This window comes from Salvelinus namaycush, chromosome 3 (assembly GCF_016432855.1).
Source record: "Salvelinus namaycush isolate Seneca chromosome 3, SaNama_1.0, whole genome shotgun sequence".
NCBI lineage: Eukaryota > Metazoa > Chordata > Actinopteri > Salmoniformes > Salmonidae > Salvelinus > Salvelinus namaycush.
This window is the reverse complement of record NC_052309.1, coordinates 9687737-9712240: the sequence shown is the minus strand read 5'-3', so window position 1 is coordinate 9712240 and position 24504 is coordinate 9687737. Positions and strand designations below refer to the sequence as shown.

Genomic DNA, 24504 nt, shown 5'->3' with positions numbered 1-24504 from the left:
GGAGGCTATATACAGGGTGTTCCGGTACAGAGTCAATGTGGAGGCTATATACAGGGTGTTCCGGTACAGAGTCAATGTGGAGGCTATATACAGGGTGTTACGGTACAGAGTCAATGTGGAGGCTATATACAGGGTGTTCCGGTACAGAGTCAATGTGGAGGCTATATACAGGGTGTTACGGTACAGAGTCAATGTGGAGGCTATATACAGGGTGTTCCGGTACAGAGTCAATGTGGAGGCTATATACAGGGTGTTACGGTACAGAGTCAATGTGGAGGATATATACAGGGTGTTACGGTACAGAGTCAATGTGGAGGATATATACAGGGGGTTCCGGTACAGAGTCAATGTGGAGGCTATATACAGGGTGTTCCGGTACAGAGTCAATGTGGAGGCTATATACAGGGTGTTCCGGTACAGAGTCAATGTGGAGGCTATATACAGGGTGTTCCGGTACAGAGTCAATGTGGAGGCTATATACAGGGTGTTACGGTACAGAGTCAATGTGGAGGCTATATACAGGGTGTTCCGGTACAGAGTCAATGTGGAGGCTATATACAGGGTGTTCCGGTACAGAGTCAATGTGGAGGCTATATACAGGGTGTTACGGTACAGAGTCAATGTGGAGGCTATATACAGGGTGTTCCGGTACAGAGTCAATGTGGAGGCTATATACAGGGTGTTCCGGTACAGAGTCAATGTGGAGGCTATATACAGGGGGTTCCGGTACAGAGTCAATGTGGAGGCTATATACAGGGGGTTCCGGTACAGAGTCAATGTGGAGGCTATATACAGGGTGTTCCGGTACAGAGTCAATGTGGAGGCTATATACAGGGTGTTACGGTACAGAGTCAATGTGGAGGCTATATACAGGGTGTTACGGTACAGAGTCAATGTGGAGGATATATACAGGGTGTTACGGTACAGAGTCAATGTGGAGGATATATACAGGGTGTTCCGGTACAGAGTCAATGTGGAGGCTATATACAGGGGGTTCCGGTACAGAGTCAATGTGGAGGCTATATACAGGGTGTTCCGGTACAGAGTCAATGTGGAGGCTATATACAGGGTGTTCCGGTACAGAGTCAATGTGGAGGCTATATACAGGGTGTTACGGTACAGAGTCAATGTGGAGGCTATATACAGGGTGTTCCGGTACAGAGTCAATGTGGAGGCTATATACAGGGTGTTACGGTACAGAGTCAATGTGGAGGCTATATACAGGGTGTTCCGGTACAGAGTCAATGTGGAGGCTATATACAGGGTGTTACGGTACAGAGTCAATGTGGAGGATATATTCAGGGTGTTACGGTACAGAGTCAATGTGGAGGATATATACAGGGGGTTCCGGTACAGAGTCAATGTGGAGGCTATATACAGGGTGTTCCGGTACAGAGTCAATGTGGAGGCTATATACAGGGTGTTCCGGTACAGAGTCAATGTGGAGGCTATATACAGGGTGTTCCGGTACAGAGTCAATGTGGAGGCTATATACAGGGTGTTACGGTACAGAGTCAATGTGGAGGCTATATACAGGGTGTTCCGGTACAGAGTCAATGTGGAGGCTATATACAGGGTGTTACGGTACAGAGTCAATGTGGAGGATATATACAGGGTGTTACGGTACAGAGTCAATGTGGAGGCTATATACAGGGTGTTCCGGTACAGAGTCAATGTGGAGGCTATATACAGGGGGTTCCGGTACAGAGTCAATGTGGAGGCTATATACAGGGTGTTCCGGTACAGAGTCAATGTGGAGGCTATATACAGGGTGTTCCGGTACAGAGTCAATGTGGAGGCTATATACAGGGTGTTACGGTACAGAGTCAATGTGGAGGCTATATACAGGGTGTTACGGTACAGAGTCAATGTGGAGGATATATACAGGGTGTTACGGTACAGAGTCAATGTGGAGGATATATACAGGGTGTTCCGGTACAGAGTCAATGTGGAGGCTATATACAGGGGGTTCCGGTACAGAGTCAATGTGGAGGCTATATACAGGGTGTTCCGGTACAGAGTCAATGTGGAGGCTATATACAGGGTGTTCCGGTACAGAGTCAATGTGGAGGCTATATACAGGGTGTTACGGTACAGAGTCAATGTGGAGGCTATATACAGGGTGTTACGGTACAGAGTCAATGTGGAGGCTATATACAGGGTGTTCCGGTACAGAGTCAATGTGGAGGCTATATACAGGGTGTTACGGTACAGAGTCAATGTGGAGGCTATATACAGGGTGTTCCGGTACAGAGTCAATGTGGAGGCTATATACAGGGTGTTACGGTACAGAGTCAATGTGGAGGATATATACAGGGTGTTACGGTACAGAGTCAATGTGGAGGATATATACAGGGGGTTCCGGTACAGAGTCAATGTGGAGGCTATATACAGGGTGTTCCGGTACAGAGTCAATGTGGAGGCTATATACAGGGTGTTCCGGTACAGAGTCAATGTGGAGGCTATATACAGGGTGTTCCGGTACAGAGTCAATGTGGAGGCTATATACAGGGTGTTCCGGTACAGAGTCAATGTGGAGGCTATATACAGGGTGTTCCGGTACAGAGTCAATGTGGAGGCTATATACAGGGTGTTCCGGTACAGAGTCAATGTGGAGGCTATATACAGGGTGTTACGGTACAGAGTCAATGTGGAGGATATATACAGGGTGTTACGGTACAGAGTCAATGTGGAGGCTATATACAGGGTGTTACGGTACAGAGTCAATGTGGAGGCTATATACAGGGGGTTCCGGTACAGAGTCAATGTGGAGGCTATATACAGTGGGTACCGGTACAGAGTCAATGTGGAGGCTATATACAGGGTGTTACGGTACAGAGTCAATGTGGAGGCTATATACAGGGGGTTCCGGTACAGAGTCAATGTGGAGGCTATATACAGGGTGTTCCGGTACAGAGTCAATGTGGAGGCTATATACAGGGTGTTCCGGTACAGAGTCAATGTGGAGGCTATATACAGGGTGTTACGGTACAGAGTCAATGTGGAGGCTATATACAGGGTGTTACGGTACAGAGTCAATGTGGAGGATATATACAGGGTGTTACGGTACAGAGTCAATGTGGAGGATATATACAGGGTGTTCCGGTACAGAGTCAATGTGGAGGCTATATACAGGGGGTTCCGGTACAGAGTCAATGTGGAGGCTATATACAGGGTGTTCCGGTACAGAGTCAATGTGGAGGCTATATACAGGGTGTTCCGGTACAGAGTCAATGTGGAGGCTATATACAGGGTGTTACGGTACAGAGTCAATGTGGAGGCTATATACAGGGTGTTCCGGTACAGAGTCAATGTGGAGGCTATATACAGGGTGTTACGGTACAGAGTCAATGTGGAGGCTATATACAGGGTGTTCCGGTACAGAGTCAATGTGGAGGCTATATACAGGGTGTTACGGTACAGAGTCAATGTGGAGGATATATACAGGGTGTTACGGTACAGAGTCAATGTGGAGGATATATACAGGGGGTTCCGGTACAGAGTCAATGTGGAGGCTATATACAGGGTGTTACGGTACAGAGTCAATGTGGAGGCTATATACAGGGTGTTCCGGTACAGAGTCAATGTGGAGGCTATATACAGGGTGTTACGGTACAGAGTCAATGTGGAGGCTATATACAGGGTGTTCCGGTACAGAGTCAATGTGGAGGCTATATACAGGGTGTTACGGTACAGAGTCAATGTGGAGGATATATACAGGGTGTTACGGTACAGAGTCAATGTGGAGGCTATATACAGGGTGTTACGGTACAGAGTCAATGTGGAGGCTATATACAGGGGGTTCCGGTACAGAGTCAATGTGGAGGCTATATACAGTGGGTACCGGTACAGAGTCAATGTGGAGGCTATATACAGGGTGTTACGGTACAGAGTCAATGTGGAGGCTATATACAGGGTGTTCCGGTACAGAGTCAATGTGGAGGCTATATACAGGGGGTTCCGGTACAGAGTCAATGTGGAGGCTATATACAGGGGGTTCCGGTACAGAGTCAATGTGGAGGCTATATACAGGGTGTTACGGTACAGAGTCAATGTGGAGGCTATATACAGGGTGTTCCGGTACAGAGTCAATGTGGAGGCTATATACAGGGGGTACCGGTACAGAGTCAATGTGTGGGGGTACAGGCTAGTCGAGGTAATTGAGGTAATATGTACATGTAGGTAGAGGTAAAGTGACTATGCATAGATAATAACAGAGGATAGCAGCAGTGTAAAATGGGGAGTGGGGACAATGCAAATAGTCCTGGTAGCCATTTGATTAGCTGTTCAAGTCTTATGGCTTGGGGGTAGAAGCTGTTATTATGAAGCCTTTTTGACCTGCACTTAGAGAGATACAGTAGATCTCACTAGACATATTTTACTAATGAAAACCCACCCATAGAGGGTGACAGGTGTGTTGTTGAGGCCCTTACAGTTTCAGAGAAGCTTGTGAGAGGCTGACTGGATTGAGACAGTCCACCCTAAAGTGGAGAAAAGTCCTAATCGTTTGGCCTTGAAGTCATCACTATGATTCCAGGTGGCTCCTAACAGATCTTATGAGGTCTGGTGGATTGGTGAGATCAGGGAAAGGCCAGGAAGAAGTGAACCTCTCACAGTATTTGGTCCCTTCAGGGTTGTGTCATCACTTTTGGACTATTTGACTCACATGTTCCCAGTATTACCTCAGAGGACAGCTCTCCAACCCAGTTCCAGGTGACCTATTTTTTATTTTTTTAAATTAACTAGGCAAGTCAGTTAAGTTAAGAAGAAATTCTTATTTTCAATGACAGCCTAGGAACAGTGTGTTAACTGCCTTGTTCAGGGGTAGAACAACAGATTTTTACCTTGTCAGCTCAGGGATTCGATCTTGCAACCTTTCGGTTACTAGTCCGACGCTCTAACCACTAGGCTACCTGCCACCCCTATAATGATATATATCTATTCTACAGTCTAGTCTGAATACTCAGATAGAGGAAAATGCATGCTTTTAAATGAGACGAATAATCAATATTCACAAAAATAATGTAGCATTCACAACTTTAAACTGCCTGTAAGCCCCAAGGCAAGATAGTTACTGTAGCATCATCAGACTAGGCCAGTTACAGGCTTTTCTCCTTCAAGCCATTAGCTTCTTGAGGAATAGACTATCTATTATTGTCAGAGAAACAATCAAACGTCTATGGTTGTTGTCAGAACAACAAAGGCATTTAAGACTAAAAGAGAGCTGGGTTTTGATGTTCAACCACAGCCATGATTAGCCGACATGGACAGCTGTGCTCCCGATCCCATATCCACCTGTTTGACCAGCACTCGCCTTGACCAACTATCAATTCAAATCAAATCAAATTGTATTTGTCACATGTGCCGAATACAACAGGTGTAGTAGACCTTACTGTGAAAGGCTTACTTACAAGACCTTGACCAACAATGCAGTTTTAAGAAAATATTTACAAAATAAACTAAAGTAAAAAATAAAATAAAAAGGAAAAAATGAAAGAACAATAACAAGGCTATAGAGGGGGTACAGGTACAGAGTCAATGTGCTGGGGTAGAGGTTAGTGGAGGTCATTTGTACATGTAGGTAGGGGTATATTGACTGTGCATAGATAATAAACAGTAGCAGCTGGGGGGGTGTCAATGTAAATAGTTCAGGTGGCCATTTGATTAATTGTTCAGCAGTCTTATGGCTTGGGGGTAGAAGACTGCAATGAACTGTTATTTCCTTGGCAGCTCCTTACCTAGCCTACATTTTTGCCTTTATGTGGAACAACTCACAGAGCTCTTTGAAATGAGATGTTCTGGTCCCCCTTGGTCAGTTCAGAGAGATGATCAGAGACCTCTATGTTGAAAAATGTGTCTGTTTTTCTTCATATGTTTTGTAATTTTGTATATTGTATGTTGTATATATATGTTTGATGTATTTATGCAGGGCTCATCTGAAAAAGAGAGCCTAGTCTCAGTATAGCTTCCCTGTCCAAATAGAGGTTTAATAATAATAATAACCTAATTTGGAAAGAAATTACAAGAATGCTTCAGGGGATATACTGTAGCTACAAATATAACGCCCTAAGGCAAATTCTGCAAGAAAAAGTATTAAGTTAATGCTAGCCAGATAGACTGAGATGTATATATACATATATACACACAATCATCTCAATCAATTTTTTGTGAATCAAGCAGATATATTGTAGGGACTCAGTGTGTCTCTCATCTGGTGAAGGTAGTCATTTACAGCAAACACTTGATCATTGGCTTGCCTCAATGGCTGCTCTATTGTTTGTGTGGACTGCCCTCTAGTGGTGAAACCTTGACATGACAGCAGATAAATAATACAACCGTTACTTTTGCTACTTTTGTTATTTCATCATATTCCATTACATGTATTCAGTAGGTCGATGAAATTATAAAAGACAAAGGTAAATTAGGTGAATTATCTTCAATACCTTGTAGGCTAACTGTGTTGTTATACTAGGTTGCAGGAGTGACACACGTGATGAAGAATAATTACGTCATGATCTGAGGATTAAATGAGAGCCGCATGAGGTGGAACAATTTTAGAAACTCAGCGCATATCAAACATATCGTAGGAATGACATAATATTAACGTTAGTGTTCTCATCACCTGTCTGAGGGGACTAAGGCATTTCAGCATGCGCTACCAATCAAGCGCTCCTGCGCACAATAAACGAGGTGCGTGCGTTTGGAACGCCCAGGAAACAGGAAGTGATCCGCAAGCGACTCTCTTTTTTTTGTGAATGAGCGGTGCTCGCTTGATGATGCTTCAGAGATGCGGGGATGATTACAGACATTTGTCAGCCTACACAATTATAGACACCATATAATTCGTCACCCACCCTAGGCTACGTACTGTATTCAGGAGAAGGAAGAAGAGTAGACTAGGGACTCTACTTCATACTCATATCAGGCGAGTTTGAAATATGCAATCTCTTCTGCTGCATCATTCAACTACAACAATACACTGTCTGTAATTCATGACCAGATTGTTTTCGAACGTATTGTTCAGTTGATATTGTCGGATATGCAGTAGCACTCGTCATGAAGATACAAGATCCCCACATGAGAAAAAGCACATTTTCAGTCATTGACTGCCCTGTAACTTTTAGATAAATAAAATATCTCGTCTATAAAAAAAACGATGAGAAATATATTTACAAGCAAAATACGTTTTGTGTCACTAGAAAGGTCCCTTATAAACAGAAACAACTATGTAATGAGGATGTTATAACATTGTAATTACAGAGAGAGAGAAGAGCACCACCACCATGTCATCGTCCTTCTCAGACACACTCCAGTTCCGTTTCTCCAGCCCCGTCCACGATGACTCCATCCTGCAAAAGATGAGCCTGCTGAGAGAGGACCGACGCTTCTGTGACGTCACCCTCGTCCTCGGATCAGGGTCGTTCCGCTTCCCGGGTCACCGGGTGGTTCTGGCGGCCTCCTCTGCCTTCCTCCGGGACCAGTTCCTGCTGCACGAGGGGAGCCGGGAGCTGCTGGTGACCGTGGTGCCCAGTGCGGAGGTGGGCCGTCGGCTGCTCCTGTCCTGTTACACAGGCCACCTGGAGGTCCCTCTGCGGGAGCTGGTCAGCTATCTGACGGCAGCGAGCGCACTGCAGATGAGCCACGTGGTGGAGAGGTGTGCCCAGGCCGTCTCTCAGTACCTGGACCCCACCCTGGCCCACCTGAAGCTGGAGAGGAGCCCAGAGACTGAGGGGACCCCTCCACCACCACCAGACAGCGTTAAACACCAACCCAGCTCAGCATGTCTGGACGAGGGGGAGATGGAGGGGGAGACCCAGGAGGACCCAGAGGACAGGGACCACAGCCTGACCTCAGAAGACATTCTGGACAGTGTCAACATGGTACACACTAACAGCACGTACCCTTACAGCCCGTACCCTTACCCGACGGGCGCCCACAGACGCAAGCAGCGCCCACCCACGCCATGCAGAGAGTATAGGAAGAGGACCTTCCCCCCAGCAGGAAGTCCTGACCACAGCAGTTCAGGATTGGCTGACAGCTCCCAGGACCAGGAAGTGGGTGGGGACTCTGGAGAGGACATATACATGCTTGCTGCTCGTCATATGCAGGGGGTTGGGGGCGGGTCTCCCGAGTCCTCCTTCAGAGTTCTGACGGGGGCAGAGTTTTCAGGACGGGGGCAGGAGATGCTCCTCCAGAGACCCTACCTGTGCAGGAAGTGTGACCGAGGGTTCCACCACCTGGACAGCTACGTGGGACACCTAAAGGAACACAGGCTCTACCCGTGTCTTCTCTGTGGGAAGAGCTTCAGCCAGAAAAGCAACCTCACCCGACACATCAGGGTTCACACAGGGGTCAAGCCTTTCCAGGTGAGTGGAACACATCCCTCCACCTTTACTGTGTTTAAAGCACTTTGAGCATCTTGACAAGCTCCTATGTGACTCAGTTGGTAAGCGTGTGGGGCTGTCAATGCCAGGGTTGTGAGATGTATAAGATGTATTTTAGTATTGTTTGTATGTAATGTATTGTAATCTGCTTTGGATGTAACTGTGCTAAATTTCATATATTATTATTTTATTACTATACTATTATTCCAGTGCCCGCTTTGCCACAAGACCTTTTCCCAGAAGGCCACGCTGCAAGACCACCTTAACCTCCACACAGGGGACAAACCACACAAGTGCAACTACTGCGCCATCCACTTCGCACACAAACCAGGCCTCCGGCGCCACCTCAAGGACATCCATGGCAAGAGCAGCCTTCAGAACATGTTTGAGGAGGTGGTGTGAGCTTGGCAGCTGCTGGACTTCTGCAGCAAGAGACTTCTGAGTTAAGCATACCAGTGCCTAAATTAAAACTACAGAGAATTAGAACTACAAAGAATTAAAACTGCAAAGAATTTGAACTACAAAGAAGTAAAACTGCAAAGAATTTGAACTACAAAGAAGTAAAACTACAGAGAATTAGAACTACAAAGAATTAAAACTACAAAGAATTAAAACTACAGAGAATTAGAACTACAAAGAATTAAAACTGCAAAGAATTTGAACTACAAAGAATTAAAACTGCAAAGAATTTGAACTACAAAGAAGTAAAACTACAGAGAATTAGAACTACAAAGAATTAAAACTGCAAAGAATTTGAACTACAAAGAATTAAAACTACAGAGAATTAGAACTACAAATAATTACAACTACATATAATTAGAACTACAAATAGTTAAAACTACAAAGAATTTGAACTACAAAGAATTTGAACTACAAAGAATTAGAACTACAAACAATTTAAACTACAAATAATTAGAACTACAAAGACAAGGAGGAAACTAGTGTAAATGTATTGCACTCAATGTGTATATATGCCAGTATATATTCAACTTGTCTGCCTCTTTAATGATGTAGCTAGAGTTTTAGCACAGACCAATGTCTAAATGAAACTATGTAGAAGAGCAGGCCAGGAGGGAGAAGTAGTCTAAACTAGAGTGGATTGAAAGGATATTGACGTCAAAAGTTCTCGAAATGACCAACTGGAGATGATCTTTCACTAGTTTGCCTCTTTCCTAATGTGATGTTTTTGCACTTTATTTTCTCCCCCCATCCAGAGACTCTAATGTGGTGTTTTTGCACTTTATTTTCTCCCCCCATCCAGAGACTCTAATGAGTGTTTTGATGGACGAGCACAGGAACATACAGAATCAGTCACCAAACTGTAGCTACATCACTGCTATTTATATTTCTGTGCATTAGTGTGTGTACCCACAAGTGTGTGTGTGTGTGTGTGTGTGTGTGTGTGTGTGTGTGTGTGTGTGTGTGTGTGTGTGTGTGTGTGTGTGTGTGTGTGTGTGTGTGTGTGTGTGTGTGTGTGTGTGTGTGTGTGTGTGTGTGTGTGTGTGTGTGTGTGTACTGTAAGAGAATGTGTCCACCTGTCTGTGTTTCTTTACGATAGATATCTGCTGCTTTGATATATGGCCGTGACGCACAACACCTCGAAGGATCCCATGTGTGTGTTATTAAGATGATGTCATTAAGATGATGTCATTTAGATGATGTCATTAAGATGATGTTATTAAGATGATGTCATTAAGATGATGTTGTTAAGATGATGTTATTAAGATGATGTTGTTAAGATGATGTCATTAAGATGATGTTATTAAGATGATGTTGTTAAGATGATGTCATTAAGATGATGTTATTAAGATGATGTTGTTAAGATGATGTCATTACGATGATGTCATTAAGATGATGTTATTAAGATGATGTTGTTAAGATGATGTTATTAAGACGATGTTATTAAGACGATGTCATTAAGATGATGTCATTAAGAGGATGTTATTAAGATGATGTTATTAAGATGATGTCATTAAGATGATGTCATTAAGATGATGTCATTAAGATGATGTCATTAAGATGATGTTATTAAGATGATGTCATTAAGATGATGTCATTTAGATGATGTCATTAAGATGATGTCATTTAGATGATGTCATTAAGATGATGTTGTTAAGATGATGTCATTAAGATGATGTTGTTAAGATGATGTTATTAAGATGATGTCATTAAGATGATGTCATTAAGATGATGTCATTAAGATGATGTCATTAAGATGATGTCATTAAGATGATGTCATTAAGATGATGTCGTTAAGATGATGTTGTTAAGATGATGTCATTAAGATGATGTCATTAAGATGATGTTGTTAAGATGATGTTATTAAGACGATGTTATTAAGACGATGTCATTAAGATGATGTCATTAAGAGGATGTTATTAAGATGATGTTATTAAGATGATGTTGTTAAGATGATGTCATTAAGATGATGTCATTAAGATGATGTCATTAAGATGATGTTATTAAGATGATGTCATTAAGATGATGTCGTTAAGATGATGTTGTTAAGATGATGTCATTAAGAGGATGTTATTAAGATGATGTTATTAAGATGATGTCATTAAGATGATGTTGTTAAGATGATGTTGTTAAGATGATGTCATTAAGATGATGTCATTAAGATGATGTCATTAAGATGATGTCGTTAAGATGATGTTGTTAAGATGATGTCATTAAGATGATGTCATTAAGATGATGTTGTTAAGATGATGTTATTAAGACGATGTTATTAAGATGATGTTATTAAGATGATGTCATTAAGATGATGTTGTTAAGATGATGTCATTAAGATGATGTTATTAAGATGATGTCATTAAGATGATGTCATTAAGATGATGTCATTAAGATGATGTCATTAAGATGATGTTATTAAGATGATGTCATTAAGATGATGTCATTTAGATGATGTCATTAAGATGATGTTGTTAAGATGATGTTGTTAAAATGATGTCATTAAGATGATGTTGTTAAGAGGATGTTGTTAAGATGATGTTGTTAAGACGATGTTATTAAGACGATGTCATTAAGATGATGTCATTAAGAGGATGTTATTAAGATGATGTTATTAAGATGATGTCATTAAGATGATGTCATTAAGATGATGTCATTAAGATGATGTCGTTAAGAGGATGTCGTTAAGATGATGTCATTAAGATGATGTTGTTAAGAGGATGTTGTTAAGATGATGTCGTTAAGATGATGTCATTAAGATGATGTTGTTAAGAGGATGTTGTTAAGAGGATGTTATTAAGATGATGTTGTTAAGAGGATGTTGTTAAGAGGATGTTATTAAGTTGATGTTGTTAAGGTGATACTTGACTTGTGAAGCACCTGTAAACATTGTAAACTGAAAATAATGAGGTAGTTTTATGCTGATTTACAAATCAGACATTGCTAATTTTAGGTAATTTACCAAATGTAACATTAGCTGTCTCTTTTCATATGAATATTGCATAATGTCTCATTGATTAAATGTGTGTCTGTTTAAATCAGCAGTTCTCTTGTCATGGTTGTGTAGATGTTTTAACTGCATACTGCGTTGTAGACTTTTATAGATGGCCACAAGGTGGCACCTGCAGTATTGGATGATGTGAATTTCATCTTTCTGACATTTCACTTGGAATAAAGAGCTTACTTGTAGACAGTCATTCTCCAAGAACACGTAATCATGGAATGTGTTGGTGTGTGTAGGAATGGAATGTATTAATCAATATGTTTTTTTGCGTAAATGAGTACTCTACAATATGTTGGTGTTTCTGTGTGTTGGTCTGTAGGGCTATATGTTCTGCATGGGTAAGAGATGTAGAGTGAGGGAGGCAGTGGTATGCCCCAGTATATAACCTGAGTCATCTGTGTACCTCACTAAGTATCAGGCGGTGGTATGCCCCAGTATATAACCTGAGTCATCTGTGTACCTCACTGAGCATCAGTATATAACCTGAGTCATCTGTGTACCTCACTGAGCCCCAGTATATAACCTGAGTCATCTGTGTATTTCACTGAGCCCCAGTATATAACCTGAGTCATCTGTGTACTTCACTGAGCCCCAGTATATAATCTGAGTCATCTGTGTACTTCACTGAGCCCCAGTATATAACCTGAGTCATCTGTGTACTTCACTGAGCCCCAGTATATAACCTGAGTCATCTGTGTACCTCACTGAGCATCTACACTGTCTGAGTGGATACTCCTGCATGTCTGAGAGGGTTTCCTTGCTCTCTCTCCCCTCCTTAATCTCTCTCAGTCACTCTCTCCTCTTTCTCTTTTATCCCTTTGCTGGATAAATGTCAGCCTCACTCAGCTCAGTGCAACCCAACAATTCTCCCATGGTCCCCCCGGAGTACTGAGAGTGACACAGATCGACTGTAAAAGGGAGTAGTGTGTGTGTGTGTGCGTGTGTGTGTGTGTGTGTGTGTGTGTGTGTGTGTGTGTGTGTGTGTGTGTGTGTGTGTGTGTGTGTGTGTGTGTGTGTGTGTGTAAAGTGCTGTTTAGGACCGTTCCATTATTGAATGAGGAATGGAGGAGAGGAGAGAGGGGGAGTATTGGGCCTCTCTTTCTCCATCCTCTGAACTACGTTTCTGCTACTTCTAGAGCCATACTACAACCAGCCAAAACTTAGATTCCAGTATGGGCTCAATAACTAGGTTATTATAGGTAGGCTACAATCATGACACAGTAACAACTGATGATTTACTGAATGCTAGAAACATTCTGAATGCACTGCACTTTATCTTGCATTAGATTGTACTGTTAGACAAATAAGATTAGCAAGCAGAGACAGTGAGACGGTCAATTCGATAGGTGTCTGTCAATATAGCGCCAAAACCCGCTCAGAGCATTGTGTCTATAGGTCCTATCGCATCGCCTGTCTCTTTAAAAACGATGCGGTCCACGCCTCGAAAAGCGGCTTGTTCCGGCTTTGCCCCTTTACGTCTTTATCCTTGCCCATAATATGAAAATAGTACCACATACGCACAACCATAATAAACAAGGTTTCGAGGTAAATGTTCAATATATATTATTTTGTTCCGCTCGTTTTAACCCGAAACCCTATCCGGCTGATCAAGACGCGCCTGCTACCGGCACGCAGTTCAAAAACGGGAAGCGGAGTGATACAATACACACGATCGTTGTCCCTAGTTGTCAAACCAAGGGAGGGTAGGCTACCTGAGCGAACAAGTCGCGTAGGTTGGGAATTAATATAGAAATTGGACAAATAACTAATTTGATGTGCTGAAATGACAGTTTTCAATGCGGGATCTATATAATTTAGTTGATTACTGCTGTTCCATTGCAGCAGCTGCTGATATTTTTTTTCCGTTTGTTCTCTTGGACGATAAAAAGATGATCATTATAGTACTCCGTTACAGTGCCTAAGGTAAGTGACAGAAAGAGGCGCGACTTTCAGCTGGTTGTCCATTTCTGATTTGTTTGTGTTGCATGCTGCTAAAACGCTAGGCAAATGGCTGTACAATTTGGATGTGGAATCATGTAGTAAATGCAATTTATTTCGGAAATATTGGTGACTTAGCATTTTCTTCAGGGGAATTCATATTTATGCATCGAAAGTGCAGCCCAGTGTTATCATCATGAAGTCAATGAGAAAAAGACCAAATAAACAATTGCATCTTCATCTATTGGAAATAGAGCTATTATTCAATCAGGCTCTTTTCACAGAGGCATCAACAGATTCATGTTAGATAATGTTACACAAACTGGCTGTCCAATGAAGTTGCATAACAAAATGCAGGCTCTAATAATTACTGTTGCACCTACTTCCGTGTGCAGTCAGATCTCTCACGAGTGATATGTGCCAGTGTCACCCACCCACCGCCAAGGTATTGATGCCAGGCTGAATACACTCTGAAAAGGCCTTCTTAAATCAAAATGAATACAGTCTGATATACAGCATATCATGTGCCCCAGGCCTAATATCACAAGGCCTACAATTGTAAAGTTGCACTTATAGTTGTGTTTATAGAGGACTGCAGTTATTCTGTTCCAAAATGAGAATAACAAATGGTTAATTTAATTTAATAGTCTAATATTAACCCTGACAAATGGATTATGTTTGAAAGTCACTCTACTAATTAAATTGTAAAATGTTGACCTCAGAATAGAAATCCAAACTGATAAACAAAAACAGGAAATAAACACTTTGGTTATTTTTGAACCCAGGAAGAGGAAACAAGCTTGTTTTGTTGTTTTTCCTACAAACAGTTTGTTTTGAAAGGACCATGATTCAGATAACGAGGGGTTCCGAGCAAAGAGCAAGCTATAACATGCAAAGGAATATAATATTGAACTATTCATTCAGGGGGTAGTGAGGGAATGGTGATTAGGTTTGTGGCGGTCTTTTTTCATGACTCAAATATACAGTAATGACTGTGACTCATTGAAGCCCACTCTGCTGGCAATGTTCCGTATTCCATATTCTATATTCCACAAAAACACACATGCACACACATACACACACACCTATGCATGCACCTGTGCACACATTCTCTCTCTCTCTCTCGCTCTCTTTCTCTCTCTCTCTCTCTCTCTCTCTCTCTCTCTCTCTCTCTCTCTCTCTCTCTCTCTCTCTCTCTCTCTCTCTCTCTCTCTCTCTCTCTCTCTGTATTTCTCGCTCTCTCTGTCTCTCTCTTGCTCGCTCTCTCTCTCTCTCTCTGTCTCTCGCTCGCTCTCTCTCTTTCTAAACCTCTCGCTCTTTATTTCTGTCTCTCTCTCTCTCTCTCTCTCTCTCTCTCTCTGTTTCCTGTCTCTCTCTCTCTCTCTCTCTCTCTCACACACACACACACACACTTATAAAACAGCCCTACTACTGGAGCTAACCTCCTCACATTCCAGGGGTTCAGGTTCTACCCCTGCCCAAAGGGAGGAGGAGGACCAACTAACATGAGGGCCTGTCCATCAGCAGACTCACAGATGATCCATTTAGAATGCCAGGCAGTCCTTTAGGTTCTAGAACACCTGCTGTTCTGTTGAGGCACATAGGGGACTCTTCGGGAGCCAACCGGGAACTCTATGGGGCCATGTGAGGACTGACTGGGGCATACAGTATGTGTGAGGAGAGCCAAATGTAAGGGGCCAAATGTGTATAGCCACATGTTAAATGTAAATTATCTGCTGGTGGAAGACTGTGTGTGTGTGTGTGTGTGTGTGTGTGTGTGTGTGTGTGTGTGTGTGTGTGTGTGTGTGTGTGTGTGTGTGTGTGTGTGTGTGTGTGTGTGTGTGTGTGTGTAGGAGGACAGATATCCCCTTTTCTCACCCACAGTAGTCACAAGATGATGAGCATGCCATTTCCTCTTGTTTATATATAGTTTATCACATCGGCTACTGATTGTATAAGATTCTATATCACGAGGAGATCAGGGCCAGTCTTTGCCTATCTGCTACTTTAGGCGAGACTGACAAACGCTGCCTCCCGCAAAACTAAAATAGTCCCAGTAAGCAAAATGACGTTGAAAAGACGTCTAAAAGACATCTAAAATACGTATTTTCCAGAAGTTGAAGTTAGGTTCAATTTAGGTTCTGAATGAAAGGTGAAAAGGTATTTTCCATATATTTAAAATACATATTTTCCAGGACATTGAAAAGGCATATTTTCTGGACGTTTAAAAATATGTATTTTCTGGATGTTAAAAATATATATTTTCCTGATGTTGAAATCAGGCTCATTTTTGTTTCTGAATGAAAGTTGAAAATAAGTAATTTATAAATGTCTATGTTTTGGCCAAATCAAGGCTGGTCAAGACCGGACAAAATCTGAACAAAACATAGACAATGTCTGTGGATGTGGAAATCAAGGCCAGTCTGGAACTGCACCAAAAAGAGAGGTCCAATCGGCATTGGCCTGTGCTTACTGAGGTGTAGCTTACCATGTTGTCTGAAATTGAATTTTATGAATGCCCATCAATGTGGTAAGCCTACTGTTTGTAAAACACCAAAGAACGTTGTCAGTACAGGACCAAAAAAATACATCCAAAAGAGGTCGGCTCATGCTTACTGGGGTGTAGCCTACCATGTCGGCCATCCATGTGGTAGGCCCATTTTTTGTAAAACAGGCCATTGCATTGACTTTATTAGTCCTGTTTGCTGTGACTAATCAATTTGACTATTTTAAACTCTGAATATCAGCTACCCAACTCTATCAGGAGTTATCGCGAGCCTATTTGCAATGTGTTTACACAGCGGGAAATGCAGAAGTATTTTATTTTTCGCTATGATCAGCTATGTCAAAAAATGTACGCTATGTCATAAATGTACTATACAAACTTGAAACCACTGATCATAATAATGGGATGAAAGTCCTGGACAATAGTTGTGATTGTCCATTCCATATTGTCCATTTTACTTTGACCTGTACCGTTTTTAGGATATGTTGTTTATTAACATGACAGCACATTTTTTATTTGATTGATCGCCATTTGGGTTAAACTATTTGATCGGAGAAACCTGCATCATGATGTCAAAAGTGTCCGTCTCATTACATTGACATACATTTTATCTCCAGCCTGTAGGCTACAGAAAATGCCACATACTATTTCAACCATATCGTATATCTGCTACATGATTTATGTTAGATCATTTTTTTTAAGGAACGATGGTGGATCGCTCTCAACAGCAGCATGGAGAGGCACGCTGGGAATGGACAAGCAAAATGTTTTGCGCCCCTGCCTTTGACAAAGTGGGCACTGCTTATCAACGGGCGGCACCAGCGCTCACCTAAAAAGCTCATACGCCACTGGTTGAGAGAAATTGTCATAGTTTTTAGGCAGAATTATGTGAGGTTTTATGTGTTGTTGTTCGTGGTGCGTCTTGGTCAATTTATCTCAGAAAATGCCGCTCTCGTCAATCTGCCACCCTAGGCGGCCGCCTAAACATTCATGAGGAGATGTTTTAAATGATCTGGGGCACCCCGAACAACAGGATATGTCGCTGTAGCTTACAGTCAGAAACAGGTGGTTTCAACGAGACACTGAATCACTCACTGTGGTTCAAATTGTATTTGCGGTTTCCCCGCCCAGAGGCTTCGGCGCGTCACCAAATCTAACTTCAGCTCTCCAAAAACGCTACCCCCGGTAGCTTTTACATGCGTTTTCACTTTAGTCCGCGAGCCAGTGACTGAGCCCTCGCGGAAACATGACGCGCAAGATCAGCACAGAGTTGTTCACGCGGGAGAGGCAATGTGGACACCGCGCACCCTGGGCCACTTGGATGGTGTGTAATTTAGTTGGAAAAAAAGCTTGACCAGCTTGATCTTTTAGTAGATAGATTTGTAGGCATGCATATACTTTATGCAACGTTTCATTTTCTAGTTGTGTGAGATTCGTGAGTTGAGTTAATTGTTGTTTTTACTACATAATGACATTTTCTAGTTAATGATGGACACAGCCAGCCAAGAATGCACGCACGCACACGCGAAGGCGCGCATACACTTTCCTGACCTTAGGGTCACGGTGGATGGTGTCTCCCTCTCTCTGCACAATGATTGATTGTGAACAGTAGTGCGTTCCTTTGTTGCATAACTGAACTCAGCATTACAGTAAGATAGTACAGGTCTAGCCTGGTAGAGCCATCTCTGGGCCTGCCTGATGCAACTTCCTCATGCCATGCATTGGGTGAGGGGTGATGATGGAGCAGTTGGTTCCACCCAGCAGTTACCGGTCTGTCGGTGCAGCTGTTGCATGAAGGAAAGTGAATTCCGTCGTGGCTCCTGGGTGCTTTTCCTGCTTTGTACAGAACCCTGTGGTCTAAACTAAAGCCTTGCACAGACTTGCTAATTGGCCAGATCGTCTGCAGCAATGATCCTTATCCATTTGGCTACAATTGGCTGTATGAGCATATTCTCTCTATCTCTGTCTGAACCAGACTCTGGCTTTACTGGAGACGTTGATATGGCGAATCTCCTGCCCATGAAGCAGCCATTCAACTAGCCATTCACTAGCTTTTCAAGGTTAACAATTATTTACTGCCGTCATGGCCAGTATGTATTTCCATAAAAGGTCGAAAATAAAAAGGTCTATTCGCCACGTCCAATCGTTCAGTTCACGTCCCAAGGATCCCGGACAGCACTAACCTTACTGCCTACAAATGTACAATACAAAGGATGTTGCCGTAGAGGCATAGAGAGAGAGAGACAGAGAGAAAAAGAGAGAGAGAGAAAGAGAGAGAGAGAGAGAGACAGAGAGACAGAGAGAGAGAGAGAGAGAGAGAGAGAGCAAGAGAGACAGAGAGACAGAGAGAGAGAGAGAGAGAGAGAAAAAGAGAGAAAAAGAGAGAGAGAGAGAGACAGAGACAGAGACAGAGAGAGAGACAGAGAGACAGAGACAAAGACAGAGACAGAGACAGAGAGACAGAGACAGAGACAGAGACAGAGACAGAGACAGAGACAGAGACAGAGAGACAGAGAGAGAGGGGTGTAAATCTGGCCTGGTACTCAGTCAGTGTGTAAATCAGACTGATAGGATCATGCCATGGTAGAACACCTCCATGATCTTTAGCCAGCCAAAGGAGGCCTCTCCACCTGCTTGCCCAGGAGGAGGCATGATGGAAGAGCAGGGAAGGCATCAGAGAGAGGGTGGAGCTGCAGCAGAATGGGTGGGGTTGTGGGTGTGTGACCAACTGGGGTTCTAATTTCGTGGCGCAGGTGCTCCCTAATTTCGTGGTCCGTTGAGCTAAAGCCTATGCATTAGACCAAGCAGTTAACACAAGTCTACAGAGGGTAGTGGGCAATGGATGAGAGATGTGTAGAAGAGAGTGAGATTGAGGGAAAGAAAGATAGCGTTGAGAGATTGCCGCTCACCGCTCTACTTTCTTTTCCAAGATTGGGATTGTGAAACAGCTACAACGTTTATAGCCACTAGGGGACAGATTTATGGAGCATTGCACCTGGGCAGTTGGCACCTTTTTGTATTTGCAAGGCAATGAAAGACAAAAAATGACACTAAAACTCAACAGGCCAGTTTCCCAGACACAAATTAAAATCCTAGTCCAGGACTAAAAAGCTTGCTTAATGGAGGAGCAATGGAGTGCAGGATCTCTCTGGCGATGACCAGTCTGCCGCTGACCTGCACTCTAACCTACTTTCTTTCTTCTTCTATACCAGTTGTCAGTGAGCTGTCGGGGCGTGGCGGCATGCGATCCCCCTGAGCAAGACAGCGCCCTCCAGAGGTGACAGCAGGGAGGACAGGCAGCAGGATGCCAGTGCAGGCGGCCCAGTGGACAGAGTTCCTCTCCTGCCCCATCTGCTACAACGAGTTTGACAGCAGCGGCCACAAGCCCATCAGTCTGGGCTGCTCGCACACTGTGTGTAAGACCTGTCTGCACAAGCTGCACCGCAAGGCCTGTCCCTTCGACCAGACAGCCATCAACACTGACATCGACCTCCTGCCAGTCAACAGTGCCCTGCTACAGCTGGTGGGAGCTCAGGTGGGCACAGCATGTCTTGTTGTTGTTGTGGTTCTTCTGATGATGATGATATTTATGATAATGATTGTGATGGTAATAATGATGATTGTGAAAATTATGATGATACTGATGATGATGATGATTGTGATGATAATGATGAAGATGATGATGATACTGATGATTATGATGATTGTGATGATGATGATTGTGATGATAATTATAATGATTGTGATGATACTGATTATGATGATGATTGTGAAGATAATGATGATGATTGTGAAGATAATAATGATACTGATGATGATATTGATGATACTGATGATGGTGATGATTGTGATAATGATGATACTGATGACGGTGATGACAATGATGACGATAATGATAATGATGATTGTGAAGATAATGATGATATCGATGATGAAAATGATGATGATAATGATTATACTGATGATGGTGATAATGATTATAACAATGATACCGATGATGATGATGATGACGATGAGAGTGATGATGATGATGATGATTGTGATGATAATGATGATTGTGATGATAATGATGTTACGGATGATGATGATGATGACGATGAGAGTGATGATGATGATTGTGATGATACCGATGATGATGATGATGACGATGAGAGTGATGATGATAATGATGATTGTGATGATAATGATGTTACGGATGATGATGATGATGACGATGAGAGTGATGATGATGATTGTGATGATAATGATGTTACAGATGATGATGATGATGACGATGAGAGTGATGATGATGATTGTGATGATAATGATGTTACGGATGATGATGATGATGATAATGATGTTGTGTGTTCCCAGGCTGTGGAGTCCCAGCCTGTGACTCTGAGCAGTGCTGTGGAGGTAGGGCATTATGAGGTGTGCAAGGTGTGTGTGGAGGAGCTGGCTCTCTATCTCAAACCCATCAGTGGAGGAAAAGGTACCAGAACACAGAGATTTGGTGATAAATGCATCTGTGTGTGTGTGTGTGTGTGTGTGTGTGTGAGCGTGTGCAGTTGAGGTTAGGGAAACACAGTATTTCCTGTTATTCTCAGGGTCTGAGCTTAATGTGGTGGTAACGTTTGCGTCAGAGCATGTAGAAGCAGCTAGAACCAGGAAGCCCATGCGCTCTGTAAGGCCATACAGAACTTGGGCCACCAACACAAACCCCACATTACATCAATAGGAAATATAATGGTCTGTGTCGAAAGTAGTTTGAGTTAAATGTGTTTAATTTAAAGGAGTCCTTCAATTAGATGACAAGAAAAAAGTATATTTACGAAATGTGAAGAAGTTAAACTACCAACATGACTTTACCCTGCATGTCATTTCAAATTGCATATATCATGATACCTCATTCTCAGAATAACAGTATATTGCAGAGTAGATCATCTGTTTCAAATACTTTAGTTTATTTATTTTCTTAAAACTACACTGTTGGTTAAGGGCTTGTAAGTAAACATTTCACGTAAGGTCTACCTACACCTGTTGTATTCAGTGCATGTGACAAATACAATTTGATTTGGTAATTGCATGGTGAAGGATGGAAAATCCTTCTCCCAGGACCCATAAAACGCTGTGTGACGGGCAGTAAACCTTGAGTCCTGTTTTCCCATCAGTGCTTTTAAAAGCCAATAACTGAGGAGTAGTGCTCCGTTTATTGGGTTAATTCACCTGGAAAGCTGAGAACGCAGTTCAATCCCTCGGCAGCTTTGTCAACAGTTTTTGTGGTGATCACAGAATTGGAGAGGGGACAGTGGTCATCCATCCCTGGTCTTTAATAGACTCACTCTAATAAAGGGTTTTAAGACACTTTTGTCAGCACTTTGTCCTGCTATGGGACATTTATTAGAGGATGGGAGGGGTTTTCTACTGCGGGCAGCACTAACAGACTACATAAATGCAGTTTTGTTTTAGACTAGGATTACATTTTAGCTCTGGTAAACAATAACAGAGTTTGGGAAATTGTCTCTGTATTAGTATGTCAGTGTGTGTCTGTGTGTGTGTTTCTGTACATGTGTCTGTGTGTGTGTGTGTCTGTACATGTGTCTGTGTTTCTGTACATGTGTCTGTGTTTCTGTTCATGTGTCTGTGTTTCTGTACATGTGTCTGTGTTTCTGTACATGTGTCTGTGTGTCTGTACATGTGTCTGTGTGTCTGTGTTTCTGTACATGTGTCTGTGTGTCTGTACATGTGTCTGTGTGTCTGTGTTTCTGTACATGTGTCTGTGTTTCTGTTCATGTGTCTGTGTGTCTGTACATGTGTCTGTGTTTCTGTACATGTGTCTGTGTGTCTGTGTTTCTGTTCATGTGTCTGTGTTTCTGTACATGTGTCTGTGTTTCTGTTCATGTGTCTGTGTGTCTGTGTTTCTGTACATGTGTTTCTGTACATGTGTCTGTGTGTCTGTACATGTGTCTGTGTGTCTGTACATGTGTCTGTGTTTCTGTTCATGTGTCTGTGTGTCTGTACATGTGTCTGTGTTTCTGTACATGTGTCTGTGTGTCTGTGTTTCTGTACATGTGTCTGTGTGTCTGTGTTTCTGTACATGTGTCTGTGTTTCTGTTCATGTGTCTGTGTGTCTGTGTTTCTGTACATGTGTCTGTGTTTCTGTTCATGTGTCTGTGTTTCTGTACATGTGTCTGTGTGTCTGTTCATGTGTCTGTGTTTCTGTACATGTGTCTGTGTGTCTGTTCATGTGTCTGTGTTTCTGTACATGTGTCTGTGTGTCTGTGTTTCTGTACATGTGTCTGTGTGTCTGTACATGTGTTTGTGTGTCTGTGTTTTTGTTCGTGATTCTGTTAATGTGTCTGTGTTTCTGTACATGTGTCTGTGTTTCTGTTCATGTGTCTGTGTGTCTGTACATGTGTCTGTGTTTCTGTACATGTGTCTGTGTGTCTGTGTTTCTGTACATGTGTCTGTGTGTCTGTGTTTCTGTACATGTGTCTGTGTGTCTGTGTTTCTGTACATGTGTCTGTGTGTCTGTGTTTCTGTACATGTGTCTGTGTTTCTGTACATGTGTCTGTGTGTCTGTGTTTCTGTACATGTGTTTGTGTGTCTGTGTTTTTGTTCGTGATTCTGTTAATGTGTCTGTGTTTCTGTACATGTGTCTGTGTGTCTGTACATGTGTCTGTGTTTCTGTTCATGTGTCTGTGTGTCTGTGTTTCTGTTCATGTGTCTGTGTTTCTGTGTGTCTGTGTGTCTGTGTTTCTGTTCATGTGTTTCTGTGTTTCTGTTCATGTGTTTCTGTTCGTGTTTCTGTCCTTTTGTGTGCGTATTTCAGTATTTATGTTTCTGATGCCGTCTTCTGACATTTGAACCCTTCCTCTCTGCAATCCAGGTGTGGTGACCCTCAGTCCGAGCGTACTCAGTCGGCCCATGCAGAGGAAGCTGGTGACACTCGTCAACTGTCAGCTGGTGGAGGAGGAGGGGCGGTTGCGGGCGGTGCGGGCGGGCAGGTCGCTAGGGGAACGTACCGTCACAGAGCTCATCCTGCAGCACCAGAACCCACAGCAGCTCTCTGCTAACCTGTGGGCTGCCGTCAGAGCACGGGGATGCCAGTTCCTGGGGCCTGGTGAGTGGTGATTGGATGATACACCTGTCAGTCATATGATGTACTGGACCTAGTCAGTGGTGATAGGATAATACACCTGTCAATCACATCTTCAGCATGCTTTTCTCTCTGTGTCCTATCCTCCCTCTCTACTCTGTAATATGATGCTGCAGCACTATGGTGTCTTATAATGATTACTCATAGGGCAGATCCTGAGCGAGGGGTTTCCAGTCTGAGGACACCAGTACAACACTGTATCATTTCCTACAGTGTGATAGGATTCCCTCTTGCTGTAAAAAAAAAAAAAATATGATGAAATGTCAGATATGTACTAATACATATTATGTCATTTATTTATTTGATCAGGTTAGCCTCATTGAGATGAACAATCTCTTTTACAAGAGAGACCTGGCTAAAATAGCAGCACATAAAGTTTCAGACACATTTACAACATAAAACACAAAGCATAACCTCCCTAAATGACTACCACCCTGTAGCACTCACGTCTGTAGCCATGAAGTGCTTTGAAAGGCTGGTCATGGCTCACATCAACACAATCATCCCGGAAACCCTAGACCCACTCCAATTTGCATAAACAACTCCCTCTGCAACTGGATCCTGGACTTCCTGACCGGCCACCTCCAGGTGGTAAGGGTAGGCAACACATCTACCACGCTGATTCTCAACAAGGGGTGCGTGCTTGGTCCCCTACTGTACTCCCTGTTCACCCACGACTGCGTGGCCACGCACGACTCCAACACAATCATTAAGTTTGCTGACGACAACGGTGGTAGGCCTGATCACTGACAATGACGAGACAGCCTATAAGGAGGAGGTCAGAGACCTGGCAGTGTCTTATAACGTTAGCAAGATAAAGGAGCTGATCGTGGACTACAGGAAAAGGAGGGCCGAACACACCCCCATTCACATCGACGGGGCTGTAGTGGAGCGGGTCGAGAGTTTCAAGTTCCTTGATGCCCACATCACCAACAAACTATGATGGTGCAAATGCACCAAGACAGTCGTGAAGAGGGCACGACATCACCTTTTCCCCCTCAGGAGACTGAAAAGATTTGGCATAGGTCCCCAGATCCTTAAAATGTTCTACAGCTGCACCATCGAGAGCATCCTGACCTGTTAC

At 43.0% G+C, this 24504-nt stretch overlaps 2 protein-coding genes across 2 annotated transcripts in view; both read left to right on the top strand.

The window, feature by feature from the left end:
• The first annotated feature begins 7283 nt into the window (after positions 1 to 7283).
• LOC120044779 (zinc finger and BTB domain-containing protein 26-like) lies at positions 7284 to 9772 on the top strand. The gene is made up of 2 exons (XM_038989454.1): positions 7284 to 8366; positions 8595 to 9772. The coding sequence occupies exons 1-2, from the start codon at positions 7284 to 7286 to the stop codon at positions 8784 to 8786; spliced, it is 1275 nt and encodes a 424-aa protein (XP_038845382.1). The 3' UTR covers positions 8787 to 9772.
• A 9735-nt stretch (positions 9773 to 19507) lies between these two features.
• LOC120044908 (roquin-2-like) overlaps positions 19508 to 24504 on the top strand; it is a 31382-nt gene continuing 26385 nt past the window's right edge. The window contains exons 1-3 of the mRNA XM_038989639.1: positions 19508 to 19817; positions 20636 to 20753; positions 23151 to 23384. Coding sequence (XP_038845567.1) covers positions 19587 to 19817; positions 20636 to 20753; positions 23151 to 23384 — 583 coding nt within the window. The 5' untranslated portion in view covers positions 19508 to 19586. The remainder of the gene's footprint in view (positions 19818 to 20635; positions 20754 to 23150; positions 23385 to 24504) is intronic.

Excerpts from the sequence above, each read along its gene's own strand:
- LOC120044779 (XM_038989454.1), top strand. The coding sequence starts at position 7,284 with ATGTCATCGTCCTTCTCAGACACACTCCAGTTCCGTTTCTCCAGCCCC. Across the intron at positions 8,367-8,594 it reads CAGGGGTCAAGCCTTTCCAG|TGCCCGCTTTGCCACAAGAC; the intron begins GTGAGTGGAACA and ends CTATTATTCCAG.